Source organism: Macaca fascicularis, chromosome 17, assembly GCF_037993035.2.
Source record: "Macaca fascicularis isolate 582-1 chromosome 17, T2T-MFA8v1.1".
In the NCBI taxonomy this organism is placed as follows: domain Eukaryota; kingdom Metazoa; phylum Chordata; class Mammalia; order Primates; family Cercopithecidae; genus Macaca; species Macaca fascicularis.
This window is the reverse complement of record NC_088391.1, coordinates 90,381,209-90,401,994: the sequence shown is the minus strand read 5'-3', so window position 1 is coordinate 90,401,994 and position 20,786 is coordinate 90,381,209. Positions and strand designations below refer to the sequence as shown.

Sequence of the window (20,786 nt, the reverse complement as noted above, 5' to 3'; positions counted from 1 at the left end):
AATGGTGGAGCTGCCCAAGGCCTGGGAATATTTACCCAATGCCTATACCTGCTTTGTGTCTTGGAAGTAAGTAACTTGTTTTTGCTTTTTTATTTTATAGGCTCGTAGGTAGAAGGGACTTTCCTTGTCTCAAATCAGACTTGGGCTTGGGACTTTTGAATTAATGCTGGAGTGAGTTACGATTTTGGGGGACTATTAGGAAGGCATGATTGTATTCTGCAATATAAGAAGGGCATGAGATTTGAGTATTTTTTCCCACTCAAATCTTATGTCAAACTGTAATCCCTAATGCTGGAGGTAGGGCCTGGTGGGAGGTGACTAGATCATGGGGGTAGACTTCTAATGAATGGATTAGCACCATTCCCTTGGTGCTGTCCTCGTGATGGTGAGTGAGTTCTTGTGAGATCTACTTGTAAAGTGTGGCATCTCGTCCAACAAAACACTCTCTTCCACTCCTGCTTTGACCATGTGACATGCCTGCTCCTGCTTCACCTTCTGCCATGAGTAAAAACTTCCTGAGGCTCCCCTTAGAAGCTGAGGGATGTCCATGCCATGCTTGTACAGCCTGCAGAACTGTGGGCCAATTAAACCTCTTTTCTTTATAAATTACCCAGTCTCAGGTATTTCTTTATAGCAACACAAGAACAGCCTAATACAGCATATATTTTTTTAAAAAGTGACAGAGCTTATTTATATGTTCTTGGAGTAGCTACTGAATCTCTGTGTGCTGTGTGTGTGTGTGTGTGTGTTTTGTTTGTTTGCCTTTTTAAACAGTGTCTCTCTCTGTCACCCAAGCTGGAGCGCAGTGGCACAATCATGGCTCACTGCAGCTGCCTAGACCTCCTGGGTTCATGTAATCCTCCTGTGGGTGGCAAGCCACCCAGGTGCCCAGGCAAAAAAAGACTAAGGGCATGAGCTGTTCCAGTATAATAAAACACATAAAATAACAAGAGTTCTACTAGATATAGATCATACATATGATTATATATGAATACCATTAATCATTAGTTTGTAGCAATTACTCTTTATTCCAATATTACAATAATTCTCGCTCTACAATCATAACCTAGGAAAAGCCAGGCCATACAGAGACAGGAGCTGAAGTGACATAGTTTAAAGTGACCACAAGACAAGAGTGAGAGCCTTCTGTTATGCCCAAGCAGGGCCACCAGAGGGCTCCTTGGTCTAGCGGTAACACCAGTGTCTGGGAAGACGCGGTTACCAAGCAGACTGTGGTCTAGCGGTAGCGTCAGTGCCAAGGAAAAACACCCACTACTTAGCACACCGGAAAAGGGAGTCCCTTTTTCCCCGGGGGAGTTTAGAGAAGACTCTACTCCTCCACCTCTTGTGGAGGGCCTGACATCAGACAGGCCCGCCCACACTTATCCAGAGGCCTATCTCCCTGTGACGCTGTGCTTCAGTGGTCATACTCCTAGTCTGCTTTCATGTTCCATACTGTACACCTGGCTCTGCCTTCTAGATAGCAGTAGCAAAATTAGTGAAAGTACTAAAAACCTCTGATATGAAGAAATAATGGCATAGGCTGTGTCCTCTCTCTCTCTGTCTCTCCGCCTCAGCTGCCAAACAGGGAAGGGCCCCCTGTCCAGTGGACACGTGACTCGCATGACCTTGTCAATCATTGGAGACGACTCACACTCCTTACCCTGCCCCTTTTGCCTTGTTTCTGATAAAACAGCGCAGCCATGAATTCGGGGCCAATACTGGTCTCTGTGTCTTAGTGGTAGTGGTCCCCCGGGCCCAGCTGTCTTTTATCTTTTTGTCTTTTGTCTTAATTTCTACAACCTCTCGTCTCCACACACAGGGAGAAAAACCCACCAACCCTGTGGGGCTGGTCCCTACATCCTCCCACCTCAGCCTCCCAAGTTGCTGGGACTACAGATTCATGCCACCACGCCTGGCTAATTTTTGTATTTTTAGTTGAGATGGGTTTCATCATGCCCAGGTTGGTCTTGAACTCCTAGGCTCAAGCAATCTGCCCACCATGGCCTCCCAAAGCATTGGGATTACAGGTGAGAAGCACTGCACCTGGCTGACTTTGTTTCCTTATCGTGAAAATAGCATGAGCTATATGAGGGTAATATCTGATTTATTTAAGGTCATTTTCCACTCTAAGCATCTTTATTCACCATCCAAAACAGTTAAGTCCATCTCCTCCCAGAAATTTGCCTTAAATAGAGACAAACAACTCTAGATTATCACTGATGGGACTAGAAAGAGCTTCAAGGGTTACTTGCTTTACATTCACACTTTCAAACTGTCCCCACCTAGGTTATTTCAAGCATGCAAAGTTTTGACAACATGAAACATTTTAAGGAAGTTGCAGAATCCTAAGTCACTTAGAGAAAGTAAGACTGATTACAATCCTGCACTAAGAAATTTTTTAATGAAGTGGTTTTATTTAGAATTCTAGAGTCTTCCTTTTTAAATTTCTCTCCCAAATATACAATTTTATTTCTAGTCCTAATCTGCCGATTCCATACCTGATCACAGCTGTGGTCACAACTAGAGTCTATTTATTTCTTTTAACAAGGTACATGGGCCACGCCACAGGACTATACTTTTTCCCATTTCCTGGTTCCTTTGTTTCTGCTTTTATTCTACCTTATTCTGCTATCATCACATCTGTCCCACCCCACACCTACAACTGGATTTTCAAGGGAGAAAGAAATCTCAGTGAAGAAATGTGACTGTACAAGGATCATGGCAAATGACAAGCACAAAAGGATTTGAGATATGGAGGCCATAAAAAAGGAAATCTATGGAAGCTTCAACTCCTTAACATTAGAGAAGTCCACAGTGGCGCATTCCTGAAGAAGGGAAGTCTTAATTCAGACACAATAAAAGTCTCAAGGGCAATGCTGGGACTCACAAATGCTTGTTTATGAGCTCTGAGTTATCCAACCAGCAATGCCCAGAAATTGATCTCCTAGATAATTACCTGGGTTCCTTCCCCAAAGCCCTGAAAAATAAAATTTCAATTTTAGACTGTATCAACAAAAGAAGTAAATACAAAACCTGACTACTTAAAAATTACATAGACACGTCAACGCTGCAATGAACTATGACTGCACCATTGCAGTCTAGCCTGGGCAACAGAGCAAGACCCTGTTTCTAAAAAATAAAATAAAATGAAAATCACATGTAATAGATATAGAGTGTTTTCTGGAACTGTCAAAGTCCAGGGTGATAAGGGGTCAGGGATCCCCAGGGAGAGGCAAAGAAGAAGAGTGCTCAGAGTAGAAGGCTGTGGCCAAGAGCCTAGGCTTTGGACTCAGTCTTGGGTTTGTTTGCATCCTGGCTTTACTACTTACTAGTTTTGTATACTAGAGACAGCTACTAAATCTTACTGAGCTTCTGTTTCCTCATCTAAATATCATAGGGATGTTATGAAGTTTAGCTAAGGCATATACAAAACACACAAAACATAGTAAACAGGTTTGAAAAGTGAGAAGAGGAGCAAAAAAAGAAAAAATTCACAAATTTCCTCCAAAACCTTTCATAGATAGTTAATTTTAATGAAAACAGAATGAAACTGTTGGACACATGTAAACCAGCTACAATTAACTACAAAACTTACTGAGAGACCATGGTGACAGAAAACTACAGGCGAGAATAGGGAAGTAAGGGTTTGGGCAGCTGGGCTCTAAGGTTGACAGTGCACAGACCAATCTCTGTAGTGCTGATGTGTGTCTGTGTGTTTGTGTTGGGGGTGTGAGGTGTGGAATGTATGTCTGTGATTTGTTTCAGATGTTCCAGTTTACACCTTTGGAAGTTCAAGTTTACACCCACCTTGGTGAGGGGCCACATGCAGAAAGACACAATTTTATTCATAGACTTCTGTTGCTTTCTTCATTCTAATTCTCAGATTGACTATAACAAACAATCACAGTCTTAAAATAATTTTACTTAAAAATTTAATTTCTGAAAGGCAAACTTTCTCAGTGTCACATACCTTTTCAGAGGAAGAAGAAATAATTGTTGGAATGTGTATTTACCATAGTCAAAGTAAGTCCTCCCAGTGCCAGATTTCAGATTTGAAACAGCAACACCCAAACACTAATGAGTTCCCAGAAGCTAAGAATCAATGCTCTTATTCCAGAGAAAACTATGAGAACGTAAAACTAAATATCGATAAATATTTATCACTATACCAATAAATACGCATACTAATTACTATTTTTTTCTTTAAATACTTCAAAATCTTCAAACTACTTCTATGGTAAAATTAAAACAGGTACATATATATTTATTCTGTGCCTGTTCAGATCAACATTCGGACTATTTTCTTAAATTTGACTCATTCCAATATTTATACACGACTGCTCCCAGAATACAATTGCAACTTATAAAATGCTTCTAAAAATAACTACCAAGAAAGGAAAGTATGACTGAGTAATTTTCTTTTTTATTAAAAAGTTGTTAAACTAATTCATTTAAACATTATTTTTAACCACTAGGGGGTATGATTGGTCATTTTTCCTTACAGCAAAGGAAAAAAAATCTTAATCTTTCATCTGAGAACATAATCTATCCATCAAACAGTAAAAAAGTGGCAGAATTAAAGTTTTGGAGAATATTATTTTTAGTTCTTAGGTCTGAATTCTGGTTGACAATCCAATAATTACTTGAAAGTTAAAAGCAGCAAAGGTGAACTGCTCACTATCTTCACCTCTTAGCCATCAGAATGCCACTCGGCACACTAAGATTTGATCTAAAGCTAAAAAGCACAAAGCTAACTGAAATAGCCAAAACTTTTACAAACTAAATTAGAACTGCGTATCTTACCCTGGAAGATCTATTCATTTATAATCAGGCCTTTATTCTACTTATTTCAGTCACACAGTGTCCCTTGATGTGAAGAAAGTAAAGAGAATTCTACAGGAAAGGAATAGCATAGCTCAATCTTTTATTACTATGGTTTCAAAACCTAACAAAATAAGGCAAATAAATGAAAAATATTAAAAGACGCAGAAACTTCAATAGCAATGAAAGTAAAGCATTTAAAAAGTGTACAGGCTGGGTGTGGTGGCTCATGCCTGTAATCCCAGCACTTTGGGAGACTGAGGTGGACGAATTACCTGAGAGCTCAGGAGTTCGAGACTAGCCTGGCCAACGCAGTGAAACTCCATCTCTACTAAAAATACAAAAACTAGCCAGGGGGTGGCAGGCGCCTTTAATCCCAGTTACTCAGGGGGCTGAGGCAGGAGAATTGCTCGAACTCAGGAGGTGGAGGTTGCAGTGAGCCAAGATCACGCCATTGCACTCTGGCCTGGGTGATAAGAGCGAAACTCCACCTCAAAAAAAAAAAAAAGTCTTAGGGACCATCAAATCGCTATGAAATTGATAAATAAAAATTAAAATAATGCGGCAAGACAAGGTATTATTTAGTTAAAGGCACTGTAAATCAAACCTATCGTTGTTGAAAGAAATCTGGCAATACTACATGGAACTAAAACACTTCTTATCTTTGCCCAGAATTTTATATTTGGGGATATGCAAATAATTACTGCTAAATACACTGTAGCAGAGCTATTTATAATAGAGAAAAACTGGGCCCAATCTAAATGCCCTACAAGTAAGAATGGTTAGGCAAACCATAGATAGTACAGGAACAAAATGAAATAGTATAGGCTATAAAAAGCAGTAAGAATGTGCACCACCTCAATATCCAAATGCATGTGCATGTAAAATAAGTTAAAAAAAGGAGGCCATGAAAACATACAGTATCTATGAAGGCTAAGATAATTAATCAGAAGTTACAGCAACATAAATAGAATTTTATGTTCACTGGACTCCTGTTTCTCTGCTAGTAAATTCAACGTAAGATAATTTTTAAAGAGAGAAAATTACTAAATCCTCAGGGTTCTTCTGATTCTCTCTCAATTTACATCCTGAGGTAAATGCATGAGACAAACTTTACAGCACATAAAAACACTCTACTACCTAAATTATATATAAGTTGAAGATATATTTGTTTCATCTCTACACTATGACAACAATGACAAATATTGCATTTTTCCTCTAAGAAATGCAAAATACCTTTCAAGGGGAATATGTCATAATCAAATATGATTATCCCTATTTTACAGATGGAAAAACCGTTGGTAACAGCATCAACGACCTGCCAAATTTATCCAATTTCAGATTCACTAACTTAACAGCATCCTCTGGAAAGAATCATTTCCACTTCACGACTCTCATTTCTAATTTTTAAAAGAAGTTCCTTCCACTTTTCTGAATAATATATACAAGACTGTCCTTAACAAATACGAAATGGATGAGAACAAATTATTAATATCCCGATTGAAGTAATACAAATTTCAACTGTTTACTGTTATTTATAGCATCTTCTTTGAAAGGCAAAGAAAATAAACATTAAAGTTTATTTCAAATTCTCTACACCAGTTAGTCATATCGTAGGAAAAATGCTGAAAGTACACCCTCCTGCTCTTCTAAGAGTTGTTTCCATTGACCAAACGTGAGTGTAGCTGGCGATAAAGATAAAAATCCAAACATTTCAGAAAAATGATCTACTCTGCCTGTTTTATCCCTATACCCATGAAAATTAAAAATCCAAAATGACCCCCCAAGATTAACCAAAAGACAACTATAATACACAACCTAGCCACTTACCAAAGGACCTGTTGAGAAAACAATCATCTAACTGGCAGACCACCTGTAAGTTTCACTTATTCATTTTCTAAGTCCATCTGAAATGTCACTTCTTCTTCTTTTTTTTTTTTTTTTTGAGACAAAGTCTCGCTCTGTCGCCCAGGCTGGAGTGCAATGGCACAATCTCGGCTTACTGCAACCTCTGCCTCCTGAGTTCAAGCGATTCTCCCTGCCTCAGCCTCCCAAGTAGCTGGGATTACAGATGCCTGCCACCACGCCCAGCTAATTTTTGTATTCTTAGTAGAGATGCGGTTTCACCATATTGGCCAGACTGGTCTCAAACTCCTGACCTCAGGTAATCCACCCACCTCGGCCTCCCAAGGAATTACAGGCCTGAGCCACCACGCCTGGCCGTGTCACTTCTTCTATAGAACTTTCCCTAAAGACTCTAGTCCACAGATAGTTTCCTCATTTGTGTTTTAGAACACTTTGGACATCATCCCGTATATCAGATTTCAATAATCTGTTAATCTGTTCATAAACTTATATCCCTTACTTTGAGGTTCCTAGAGGGCAGGAAATATATTTTTCATCTTTGAGGCACTAGGAATAGAATATACAACTGCTGTTAAAATTAAAGACCAAATACTAGGCTTTGAAGGTTGGTTACTAAAATATTTAATGGAAAAACCAGTGTACTTGCAAGTCTAGATCTCCCTTCCACTTGGAAGCACAACAGTCTTTCAGTCAGACTCCTCAAAAAGGAGTAAAAGTTTCTTGCACTGCAGAGTATAAACTTAAGTACTGAAACGTCAACTGCTGACTTGGGTAAACCTTAAATATCCTTATATATTTTTTCAGATACAAGGTTTTGCACAGATGTATAAACATGTCATTCAGGACAGCTGACAACCTAAAAAGAAACCACCACATGTTATGAAAAATTTAATAGCTTATCTAATGCCCTAAAATAACCTCAAAATTCACAGCTATAGTAAAGCTAGCAGTAATAAAATAAACACTAGCTTAAAAAAAATCAAACTTAATAAATAAGCCTATTTATAGATTGTAAAAGTTTGTTGAACGATTATTTGAATTGTTAAAATCATTAAAGGCTTCAAAGAGATCCTCATCCCCCAAATGTTAAGTTTTAAATAAACTTAACAAAATAGTTGTGTATGAATACTGTAAAGCCCTACACCATGTAACCTAAAAGCAGGTTACTTTACTTACGCCTCTTTTACTAGCAATTAAACTGAAAACCTTGGGTGTGAATGTTGTAAGAAATCAAAGTTTTCAAGACTTGCCCTAGGAAAATACCAGATTCTCCCATCATTTGCCCCTTTTAAATGTTTAAAACTATCTAAGAGAAACTAGTGAGATCTCGTATCATTTTTGGGTATTAATATCTTTTACACTTAAAAGTCAGAAATCAAGTGGCTCAACCATTACAGCAACTCTTTATTAATGCAGTTTGTGCGGTTCTGGGTGTTATACTCCACAAATAAGGAACCAACTTCTAATTGTGATGCGAGGTATCAAAGTCCTAGAAAGAACAAGCTCTCCTAACCAACCAGGAGGTTCCAGGAAAATGCAATTCAACAGGAAGCAATGAAGTTAAAAGCTAATGGAAACTGTAACTAGGCTGAGTGTTGCTCACATGCAAGGAGTCGGTCACCCGCTTTCTTAGCGTACATGATACAGGGCTGTGAGCGAACACTCACGCGTGGACCTGCATGCATCCAACTCCAAAGCTCTAAGGCGTGAAGCCCAACTCCAAGGGCGCTCCACTCGGTCCCTGTTCCAGGAAAACTGAATACAGCTGCTCGTGCTACTTGGCCCGCAAGACGGGAGGAGAGTCTGAGGCCCACTGAGTCCTCCAGAATCTACCCTTGCAAGGGCTGTGCCAGAGCCCCCCCACCCACAGCCCGGTCGACCCCAAAAGCTTCAGGGGAAACTCGACCCCACCCACTGCTACACCCCCTTCCCTCACTCCCACCCGAGGATCAGCTCCCCCGGATAGGGGCGACTTCCCCTTCCGACAGTGTATCAGGGGGCGCGTCAGGCCTCACCCACCTTGCACTCGTCGCTCTTTTTTTCTTCGTCGCAGAAGTTGACGGGCGCCAGGCCGGGCAGGTAGAAAGCGCCGCTCCGGCGCGGGCCAGGAGCCGCCCCCAGCAGGAGCAGCGACAGCAGCAACAGCCGCGGCCACCGAGGTGGAGACAACACCGGCAGCCTCGCGCTCATGATAGCTGTTTCGGGGAAAGGGCAATCAAGTCTAGGGGGTGAAGAGGGAAGGAGGGGTGGGGAGGCTCGGAGACCACTACAAGGCCGCGGGAGATAAAGGAGGCCGGCCCCGGGACGGCTAGTTCCGGTTGCGCTAGGAGACACCCTGGGTCCCGCAACAGAAACCGAACCGGACCGCGACAGAGCATGCGCATCGCCGTCTGCACATGCTCAGTGAGAACGGTTGCAGGCACCAGGAGTTGTTTCCGGGAGGGAGCGGGGGCGAAATCCACTTTCCGGGTTTTCCGCGCGCCAGCTGGGGTGGTTACAGGGAGAGCTGTTCCGGCGCTCACGTTCCAATTACGAATTACAAATTCCGATCCAGAGCTCCTACGCTTGGGGGCCGTGGAGCGCTCGCCAGCCGCTCCCCGTTTGCTGCTGGGTCTTACGAATTTCTCATATCCATCATACGGTTTCTTTATCACACTGTCCGCGGCACGCCAGTCCCTATGACAGAAAGCACCTGCTGATGGAGACGGAGTTGGTGGCGGAGGGGAAAAGTTCGGGAGACACCTGGTTGGGAGCAGGCTAAGGAAACAAATGGGGAGGAATTAGCCACAAATCCTCAAATAGACAGCTACTCAAAGGCATCTTCACGGACAGTTTCCAAGCATTGGATGGAGTGATGCATTCCTGCGTTGGGCAGTGATTGTGTGCACACATCTCTTTAAGGGAGAGTGGAAATGGGGTGGGGAGGAAAATGGGAGTAGAATAGAGGGTAGCGGTGACATTTATTTTCTTCAAAGGAAGACCCGAGCACACCTGAGAGCTCAGTGAAGCAAGTAGTTCTGGCGAATCGGATTAATATGGTATGATCACCCTTTAGCAAGATGCTGTCACTTTTCCCACTGATGATGCTATATGGTGTCCGCGTGTGTATGTGTACACGTGTGTGTGTGTGTGTGTTTCATCTTCTGAGTATTTTTCAAGGAGAAACTTTTTAGTGATCTGAAAAAGTCAATTCAGTTGGCCACTAGAGTTCAATCGAAAACTTCGGAAGAGTGCATCATCTTAAAGTACAGAAGAGAGAATCACAACCTCCAGCTCAGAATTCAAGAATAGGCAAGTTTGTGAAACAGTAAGCTCAGAAAAGTTTAGGGCCGGTGAACTCCTATTTAAAGTTATTGCAGGTGTTTGTACTTTTTTCCCAGGGAAGGTTTATAACTTTCATCAGATTTTCAAAGGGACGTAGGACCCTGCAAATTGATCCATATAGTGGGGTAGCCAAGTTAATCAAGAGAGAACTGGGAATTAGAGAAGAACGTTCATCTTAAGGTTGTTGTGAAGATTAAATGAAAAATGGAGGCAAAGCGCTGAGCACACCGCTTGGCCCAAAGAATGGCACCTTTTTTTTTTTTTTTAAATAAAAACTAATCCGGTAGGGCCTGGACAGAAAACTGTGCCTAGGTGGCTTCCCTTTCACGTCCTCTCACTCAAATAAATCAACATATTCGCTGAATTTAGGGCTAGGGGAAAATTGTAAAATATTCTGTATTTGGAAGTCATGGAGATTTCCAATACAATAAAAGGAAGCAGACATTTTCTCCAGATAGGAAAGAGGAGGAAACAAACTAACATTTTTGCTCATTATATTCTTTTTCTGACACCCCTAAAACTTGACCTTCATTATATCTCAGTGCCCTCATCCCAAACACATCCTCTCCCAGTTTTCCAGGAAACGGCATCGCTGCCCATCTCTTCTCAGGCCCCAACCCTGGAGGAGAACCTAAATTTCTCATTTCCTCATCCCTACCTCCTGTCCTTCAGTCCCGTTGGCTGGGGTGCTAAACTGTGGACTAAATTCTTTCAGTACTTACCATGCCCACAGCTACCACCCTGGTCCAAGTCAAATTCTTAGTTGCCCTGGACTTCTTACTGCAGAAGCCTCTCAGCTTCCACTCTTGGCAAAAACCTTGAAATCTCTTAATACCACTCGTCTGCTTAAACCTCGGCATCCCACATGTACCACTATCAGGAAGGATCACGTTTGTTTGTTTGCTGTCTCAGTCCCCCATTTATATGTAAGTTCCACGGGTAAGTGCCTGCCCCTACATCCCACACCTCTACATCCACACAGCCTAGAGACCCCAGGCGCGGGGAAAGTACTCCAGGACCATCACCGGCCAGGCCACACGACTGCTGGATCTAAATTTGGAACCGGACTTTCAAAGCTGAAATAAACCTGAGGTTTTCCAGAGGCATTTAACCTCCTTTTACAGCCAAGGATGCGCCTAAGAAAGGGGAGTGACTTCCTGCAGTAACGCAGCCACTCTGGAGACTGAGACCACAAGGACTTGGGAATCTAAAAGTCTGCAACCCTTTCCACTCCAAAGCTCGATGTTTCCTCAATCCCCCGGGCTTAGCATCAGCAAAAACCCGGAGAAGCGGAGCCTTTCTCAATGAAAACGACCACCAGACTCCTGCTACCGACTCCACCGGTGCGCGTATCACGCACGCGCAGGGCAGGCCGGCCGCACCTCGCCAACTCTTATTCGGACACGTCATCTAGGTCGGCCGGGGTCCGGTGGGAGGGGCCAGGGGCGGAGCTCGGACGCGGGGCGGAGGGGCCCCCTCACTTCCGGATCCAGCCTCTCCTGGCCAACGCCTCACTTTGGGTTCCTTGGTTACCTGGCTGCGATGTCTACCCGGTGCCGGGGCGTGGCGGAGAGAGATTGCCCCGCCCTCCACGCAGGTCACAAAATGGAGGACCTGCGTTGTGGGCGTTGGTGTCCTGGGTGTTGCCATGCCGAAAGGCGAAAGTTAGAGTGGCAATTCCAGTTGCAAACTGGAAAGAAATGGAGTGTTTCCTTCATTCTCTCCATGATCGTGACGGTCCTTTTCTCAAAGTACTAATACTTTTAATGGGACTGTAAAACTTGAGGGTTATGACTTTCTCCTTTCCTCTGCTTCAGATTGCATTTGCCAACTCTGATTTACCGCCAATACTATGGTGCTGTTATATTCATAGAGACAGAAAGTAGAGCAGTGGTTGTAGAGTCTAGGGAAGGAGGGATGGGGATTTACTGTTTAATGGCATAGAGCTTCAGTATGGGTTGGTGAAAAAGTTAGGATGAATGGTGATGACTGCACAACAATGCAAATATGCTAATGTCACAGAAATGTACACTTAAAAATGGTTAGACGGTAAGTTTTCTATTATGTATATTTTACCACAATTTTTTTTTTTTTTTTTTTGGTTGAAACAGAGCCTCCCTGTTGCCTAGGATGGAGTACAGTGGCTGGATCTCAACTCACTGCAACCTCTGCCTCCCAGGTTCAAGCGATTCTCGTGCCTCTACCTCCCAAGTAGGTGGGATTACAGGCGCCAGCCACCATGCCCAGTTATTTTTTTGTATTTTTAGTAGAAATGGGGTTTCACCATGTTGGCCAAGCTAGGCTATTCTCAAACTCCTGACCTCAGGTGATCCACCTGCCTCGGTCTCCCACAGTGCGGGGATTACAGATGTGAGCCACCACGCCCGGCCCCACAGTTTTGTTGGTTGTTTGTTTAATTTTTTTAATGGCATTTGTTTTGTTTTGTTTTGTTTCTTGTTTTTGAGACGGAATCTCGCTCTGTCACCAGGCTGGAGTGCAGTGGTGCCATCTTGGCTCACTGCAACCTCCGACTCCCTGGTCCAAGCAATTCTCCTGCCTCAACCTCTCGAGTAGCTGGGATTACAGGCACGCACCATGACGCCCAGCTAATTTTTGTATTTTTAGTAGAGATGGGATTTCACCATACTGGCCAGGATGGTCTCGATCTCCTGACCTCGTGATCTGCTTCGGCTTCCCAAAGTGCTGGGGTTACAGATATGAACCACTGCACCCAGCCTAAATGGCATTTGTTACTTCTACTCCTCTCTGCCAGAATAATTTGGACAACCTTTTCTGAGTTTCCCATGACTTCTGTGTAAGATTGTCGGATATAGAAAATAAAAGTACAATATGCCCAGGTAAATTTTAATTTCAGATAATCAATGAAAAATAATTTAAGTACATTCCAACTATTCCATGGGACATAGGGTATTTTATCTGATCACCCTACTTTTCTGTCCAGTTAAAATTATTAGCAAAACAGCTTCCATTTTCAGGAAGTGCACACTGTACTCTGCTAGTGAGGTAGGAGAACAGGGTCTGGAAGCAGAGAATCTAAGGCCGTTTCTCACTGACTTCCTAGAGCCATTTGGAAAGGAAAACCCTAACTTTCCACTCCTAAGTAACAAAAGGCCCAGAGGCCACTCCCTTTGCAAACCCCCACCTTTTCTGTGCTGCAGCTGGAAAATTGAAAGTACCTCTGATTGATTGCTTTCTGCAACTAATCAGATGTTTGCATAGAGTGTAACTTTGTAACTTCACTTCAGCCTCTGATTGGTTGCAATCCCCAACCAATCAGACTGATTGCGGGCCAAGTCTTCCTTTGCATAGAAGTGCAACATTGTAACTTCTGTTTAGCCTCTGATTGCGGGCCACCACTTCATTTACATGGGGTGAGCACCAAGTAAGTGGCCAATGGGAAACCTCTAGGGGGTATTTGGACCTGACAAGATTCTGTATCTGGGGCCCTTGAGCTGCTGCTCAGCCTGCTCCCACACTGTGGAGTGTACTTTCACTTTCAATAAATCTCTGCTTTCCTTGCTTCATTCTTTCCTAGCTTTACTGTGGGTTTTGTACAATTATTTGTTCAAAACGCCAAGAACCTGGACAACTTGCTGTCTGCAACCAATGAGACGGACTGTGGGCCGAGTCTTCATTTGTATGGAAGTGCAACTTTGTAACTTTAGCCTCTGATTGCGGGCCACCACTTCATTTACATGAGGCGAACACCAAGTAGGATGGCCAATGGGAAACCTCTAGCGGGTATTTGGAACTGAGAAGATTCTGTATCTGGGGTCCTTGAGCTGCTGCTTGGGCTCACTCCCACACTGTGAAGTGTACTTTCACTTTCAATAAATCTCTGCTTTCCTTGCTTTGCTGTGCTTTTTGTCCAATTCTTTGTTCAAAACGCCAAGAATCTGGACAACTTGCAGTCAAGACCCTCTACTGGTCTCGCGAGCCAGGTAGGAGGGAAGCCTAAAGTTTGGGATTTATTTTTCTCCTTTCTTCTTCTCCTCTCTGCTACATACAGGGGAATCTTTCTCTCTTTCTTTTCCTTTCCAACTCGGGACTCGCGGTGGACAGCGCCTAAGCACGGCGACAACTGCAAGTTTCTGTCCAGGGCCTCACTCTGGTGAAACTGAAAGGCCTCCATGTGGAAGCGTCTGACTAACACCGCAGGGTTGGGGTGAGGGACCCGAGTCCTTTTCCTTGTTTCTGTTTTTCCGAGTCCTATTCCTTTTTTCCTCTTTCTGAGTTATTTTCCTTTTTTTCTTTTCCAGTCTTTCAGTGGCTGTTTTCTAGTAGCTCCTTGGCAATTGAGGGGAGCTGGCCGGGGCCACTCTCTGGTGTTGTCTGAGGGCAAGGAGTGAACAGGGATGACTGCCCTGCCTTGAAGAGGGAAGGACTCTTTTCTGTCCCTTCCAGCTATAGTCCCTGATCCTTACGTGTGATGCAGTTGGCAGCAGAAGCTCATCCTGGGCGAACTCACACACATTTCAGGCAACTTAAACCTTCTTATGCTAAATTCTTCCCTTCCCCTACTCATCTGGCTAAAGGACAGACTGCAAAAAAGTTACACAAGTCAGAGGGTCTGGGCATGTTGGAGGTGGTCTGTGTGGGGCATGGGGGGAAATTCATGAAAGGGAACTTATTGTCTAAATTTAAAAGGTTAAAGGGTTGCTTTAAGTGGGACAGAAAAACCTTAAGGAAAGTTCATAGTAGGTCCTCAGTGGTGGAGGGACCCATCCCAAAGCAGTGCCAGCCCCCATTTAAGGTCAGAGACATCTGACAGACTAAATCAGGGCCCTAAAGTAGGGACATCCCTGGGAACTCCAGTCTAGGTTCAGATTTTTTTCAGGGGATGCCCTGGGTGAAGTTTGGGTCACCTAATGGGCCCTCTACTTTTCAAAGTCCTCTTCTCTTTTCCAGACCACTATGGGCAACTCTCAATCTATTCCACCCTATTCCACTGTGGGCAATTCTAGACCTATTCTACCGGATTCCTCATTTGGCTACATCATCCACCATTGGAATCAATTTGACCCTGACACTCTAAAGGGAAAATGTATAATTTTTTTTTTTTTTTTTTTTTTTGCAATACTGTTTGGCCCCAGTATGAGCTTCCAAGCCCCCAACAATGGGCAGTCAATGTCCAAAGTCATGATAGCCTTAATTATGACACCATCCTGCAGTTAGACCTACTTTACAAGAGGCCAGGAAGATGGTCAGAAGTCCCATATGTACAGACTTTTATGATCCAATATCAAAAACTTAACAATCTGAAACTCCCAGAACCCACCCCCCAAAGGAAAGTGCTAAGGCAGAACTAGATATTATATATCACCCCCTTTTACAAGGGCTAGCTGTCTCTCAGGGTGAACAGCAACCACCCCTTTATAGCCCCTTGCCAAGTGCTCCTGAGGCTAAAACCCAGGAGCAAACACCCTACTAAATCCCCGTCACATTCAGAGAGGAACGCCATATTCAATTCTCTCTCCAGCCCTGCTACCTCTTAGGGAAGTAGGAGGAACCAAGGGACCAGTCCTAGTGCAGGCCCCCTTCTCTATAACTGATATATACAATGTAAGGAAAAGCTAGGAAGCTATTCTGAGAATCCTAGGAAATTTACAGATGGGTTTCAACCTTTGATCTTAGCCTTTGATCTCTCATGGAAAGATGTTCAATTCATTTTAGCAACCTGTTGCACACCCTCAGAAAAGGAAGGAATCTTTGAGACCACCCACCCGGAAGCAATGAATTATTTGCCAAAACCCTCAGGGCAATCACCCTGGCCCAGACACAGTTCCCACTATTGATCCTAATTGGGACTATAACACTCCTAAGGGAATGAACAACCAGGATAAATTTCTTGGAGGAATGAGAAAGGGAATAACTAAGGCAGTAAACTATGATAAAGTAAGGGAGGTTACACAAGGCAAGGAGGAAAATCCAGCCATGTTTTATGGCAGGCTGGAGGGAGCCTTTTAAAAATATACTAATCTGGACCCTCCTCTCCCGAAGGCAAAATATTAATAGCACAGCATTTCATTGGCCAATCTGCCCCAGACATTAGAGATAAGCTCCAAAAGCTACAGATGGGGCCACAAACTAATCAAAATCAGCTTATTTATATCACATTTATGGTTTATAACAATCGTGACCTGAAGGAAGGAAAAAGGAAACAGAGTAAACAAAATGGCAAGCCAAAATTATGGCTCCATCATTGGCGATGCCCTGAATGTTTGCCTCGGAGGGTAACTTTGTAATTTCGCTTCAGTTTCTGATTGCAGGTCAAGTCTTCGTTTGTATAGAAGTGCAACTTTGTAACTTCATCTTAGCCTCTGATTAGTTGCTTTCTGCAGCCAATCAGATGTTTGCATAGGCATGTGATCTTTGTAACTTCACTTCAGCTTCTGATTGGTTGCTTTCCACAACCAATCAGACTGATTGTAGACCACTACTTCCTTTACATGAGGTGAACACCAAGTGGCCAATGGAAAACCCCTAGTGGGTATTTGGACCTGAGAAGATTGTGTATCTGGGGCCCTTGATCTGCTGCTCTGTCCACTCTCACACTGTGGAGTGTAATTTCACTTTCAATAAATCTCAGCTTTTGTTGCTTCATTCATTCCTTGCTTTGCTGTGTGTTTTGTCCAATTCTTTGTTCAAAATGCCAAGAACCTGGACAACTTGCAGTCAAGACCCTCTACCGGTAACACTAGTTGTATCCCTGTGAATGAATGGGCTTTTGAAGATTTTCTAGAAGAAAAAGATCACCTCATTGTCCTTCATTTTTTGACATAAAACTGTGATAGCCCAATAGATAAAACGTGAGTTATCAACCACCCCGGAAAGGATTAGAATATGCCACCCCAAAAATATGACACTTTGGCATAAAGATTATTTTGAGCTGAAGGCAATTGAGAAACAGTAGACACAGGAAGAAATCTCTCCCTTTCCCCTTTTCACCTAAAAGCAGAGAATAAATTTCCCTTTGGAAAGATGACATACATTTTCCTTTATAAAAGTGTTCCCTTCTTCTCTACCAGGAAGACCTGAGATGGTACCAAACTGAATCTGCCAAACAAACCTTACTACACAATTCTTATCTACCATACATTTCATAGTCACCTTCCCATAATTTACTGCCCTTAGGAACCCAAGTCCCTTTCTTTTGACTAGTCACCTCTCCACAATGTATTGCCCTTTGTTAAAATGGTACATAATCTCCTACATTTAACTACATCTTTAAGTTTTCACTTCTTATCTGTGAGGCTGCCATGCATGTAAAAATATTAATAAAATTTGTGTGCTTTTTCTCCTGTTAATTGCATGTCTTTTATCAACTTAATTTATAGGCCCAAAGTACATAATTAAGAGAGTAAAAGTTTTTCCTCTCCTCCACCTCCTTCCCTGTTAGTGTAAATATTACAGCTTGGAAATAAAACTTATCCTTACTTTTAATAGGCTTAATAAGCCTAACTTAAATAGGCTTATAAATGCAACTAGTGGCCAGGTACAGTGGCTCACACCTGTAACCACAGCACTTTGGGAGGCTGAGGCGGGTGGATCACCTGAGGTCAGGAGTTCAAGACCAGCCTGGCAAACATGGAGAAACCCTGTCTCTACTAAAAATACAAAAATTAACTGGGCATGGTGGTGCACACGTGTAATCCCAGCTACTCAGGAGGCTGAGACTGGAGAATTGCTTGAACCCAGGAGGCAGAGGTTGCAGTAAGCCAAGATCACTCCACTGCACTCCAGCCTGGACATCAGAGCAAGACTCCATCTCAAAAATAAATAAAATAAAATAATAAAATAAATGTAAGTCATGGTAGATTGGAGCCAAGGCATGAAAAACATTAAGCTTTAGGATAAGCAATGGTTCTCAGGACATAACTTAGCTAACATAAAAGCTATTTATAAGCTAGTATAGAAGTTGCAACCAGAAGGGGGATTCTTTTGGCCAGCAGAAACTGGAAAAATGAAAGCCACAGACGCAAATACTAAAGTATCACTCAGGAAAGACAAGAGTGTAGCTCTGTGATATAGATGGATACATTCTAGTCATAAAACTAATTCTACTTCCAAATTTATGCCCACAAACCAACTTTCTGCTTTTGTCTAGTCTTGTATGCATTTTTAACTTAATAATCTTTAAACATTTTAATAAGAATTTTTATATTCTGTGTGGAAACACTCTGTTAGCTATATGAACTGCAAATATTGCTTCATTAAAAGATTCCTAGAGTCATGAAAGAAAGCAAACAAAGTGCTAATTTTGTGGTTCACGGCTTCACTTATAAGACGAAACACAGAACATTTATTAATCTATAAACGATGTCACAAGTTGAGGTTGAATGTTAGAATTTACCCAGTAATCTAGTATTTCTGTAGAAGTGTCAAATAAAAGGGCAAAATTATATAGTACAGAGGAGTGAGTGGCTGGAGGTTGTTGTCTAGACAAGGTACCCACTGGATGCCATTATCTTGGTGAGAAAGAGAAAGAGAAAAGCAGCCACTAGCATGAGGAGTTGGCCTGGTTCTTACAGATAGGACTTGGCATTCTCCTGTCAAATATAAGCAATTTCACAGAACATGAACATTAGACAAGGCTGTGCTGTGAGGTTGATGTAGCAAGACAAAAACCCTGTAACCCTCTGTAATCATGTTTCAACAATCCACTGAAACCCGAACGTGGTCCAAACCACAAAATGACCAAACATCCCCCATCTTGCCTAAGAACAGTGATTACTGCTTCTTTACCAATTACAACTTAAGCCTCAGACTAGTCTGCCCTCCTTCTAGGAGTGATTAGATAACCAATTTTAAGAATTACCCCCTGCTTCCTGACAGCATTTGATCCAGAGCAAAGCTCCACCCCTTTTAAACACTCCCCAAACCACCAAACACAAGCTCAATTCTTACACATTTCTTTCCAATCCCCTCTTACTGAGATGTCCCGTGGTTCCTCATGGTGTGCGTTCTCCCTTTCTGCAACAAGGAAGTAAACCCAACTACGGTTGTGTTCCTGGTGGTCTTTAGCTGAAGAGCATTGACACTGCAGAACCCAGGAGAATCCAGGACAATTCAAGAGCTGGAGACAGCTTACTTGTCAGAACACTAAAAATAGACCTATCTCTCAAGGGTGAATTTGTATTAGCCACAGACACAGAAACTGATGGATAAATAATATTACTAGTTTGTTAATTTATAAAAATGAAATAAAGCCCTAGAAGAGTCCGAAAAGGCAAATGTATAGAGTAAGAAAGTAGATGAATGGTTTCCTTAAGGTGGGTGTGGAAAGGGGGATTAAATGTTAAAGGGCATGAGTGGTCTTATTGGGGTGATAGAAATGTTCCAAAAACTGTATTATTGTGATGTTAAATTTAGCTTGATAAATTTACTAAAAATCATTGAGCACATAAAGTGAGTGAATTGCATGGTATGTAAATTATAGCTCAATGAAGTTGGTAAAACAACAATGATAATCCATAGGAGAACAGTTACTTGAATACAGCCAGCGAATATTCTTCTTCTGTAGATAGCCAATGGTAGACAAAAATGAAAACATGTTCAATCTTATTACTCATCAAGAAACTGTGAATTGAAGCCTCAATGAGATGCAGCAATACAAGCATTAAAATAGCTACAATTTGAAAGACTGACAATTCCAAGTGTTGATAAGGATGTAGAACAACTAGAATGCTTATACACTGCTGATGAGAGTGAACATTTGTGGAAAATTGTTTGGCACACATATTCTATAACCCAGAAATCCCACTCCTAGCTTTAAATGCCTACATATATTCACTAAAATATATGTTCACCAAAACAGAACTCAAATGTCCATCTATAGTAGAATGGATAAAGAATTTATAGTGTAGTTTCATAAAATTACTATTAAGCACAATAACATATACCCATCTCACAAATATGATGTTAAGCAAAAAAAGTTAAACACTTGTATGATTCCATTTATATAAAATTCAAAAACAGGCAAAACAAATCTGGAATGTTAGAAGTCAAGATAGTAGTTTCCTTGTGGGAGTTACAAGGATGTAGTGAGTAGGGGAGCCTGGGGCTTCTGCAGTGCTGGTAAAGTTTATGTCTTCATCTGGGTAGTGGTTATCTGGGTGTGGTCACTTTGTGATAATTCATCGAGCTATACACTTATGATCTGTATATTCTTCTGTATGTATGTTACACTGCAAAATAATTTACTAAAATAGATATTGTGAAAAGGTTGATAATCACTGAAATTGAGTATTGGGTACATGGAAGTTGATTTTACCAATCCATCTACTTTTGTGCATTTGAATTTTTTCATGATAAATATAAACTTCAAATATATATGTATATATATGTTTGCACATATCTATATGTCTAGATGTGTACATATGTAGGAATGTGTATTTATGTGTATGTATTTGTGAATGTTTGAGTTTCTCCTTGTCCTGCCAATCTATTCAAAAATGAACAAGATTTCCCAGAGACCATAGCAGTATGAATAGAGCCAGGTGATTCTTTTATACTGGACATAGAAGGTTAGTGTGCTTAGATAACATTAACCAACAAAAGCAATATATCTAACATGTAAGATGAAAGTCTAAGTGAACATTTAAATGCATGTATTAATATAAATATATAGAATATATATGTAACTATAGATATAGATATAAATATATTGAGTGAAATATAGACAATCTGACAGTGTCTTTTTTATAGTCCAAATCCTATTAAAATGAACTTTGGTGGCTGGGCACAGTGGC

At 41.9% G+C, this 20,786-nt stretch overlaps 1 protein-coding gene and 1 long non-coding RNA gene across 4 annotated transcripts in view; one reads left to right on the top strand and one right to left on the bottom strand.

Moving 5' to 3' along the window:
* Positions 1-9,046, bottom strand: part of TM9SF2 (transmembrane 9 superfamily member 2) — a 73,299-nt gene extending 64,253 nt beyond the window's left edge. Inside the window, exon 1 of the mRNA XM_005586161.4 lies at positions 8,710-9,046. Within this exon, the coding sequence (XP_005586218.3) occupies positions 8,710-8,880 (171 nt within the window). The 5' untranslated portion in view covers positions 8,881-9,046. The remainder of the gene's footprint in view (positions 1-8,709) is intronic.
* Positions 9,047-11,297: 2,251 nt separating this feature from the next.
* On the top strand, positions 11,298-13,885 carry LOC123569844 (uncharacterized). 3 transcript variants are annotated; one of them, XR_012426475.1, is made up of 3 exons: positions 11,298-11,428; positions 12,126-12,225; positions 13,571-13,885. It is a non-coding gene; the product is annotated as an uncharacterized lncRNA (long non-coding RNA). The 3 variants fall into 3 exon arrangements; XR_012426474.1 differs by lacking the exon at positions 11,298-11,428 and adding an exon at positions 11,494-11,611; XR_010582649.2 differs by lacking the exon at positions 11,298-11,428 and adding an exon at positions 11,494-11,765.
* The last annotated feature ends 6,901 nt before the right edge of the window (positions 13,886-20,786 follow it).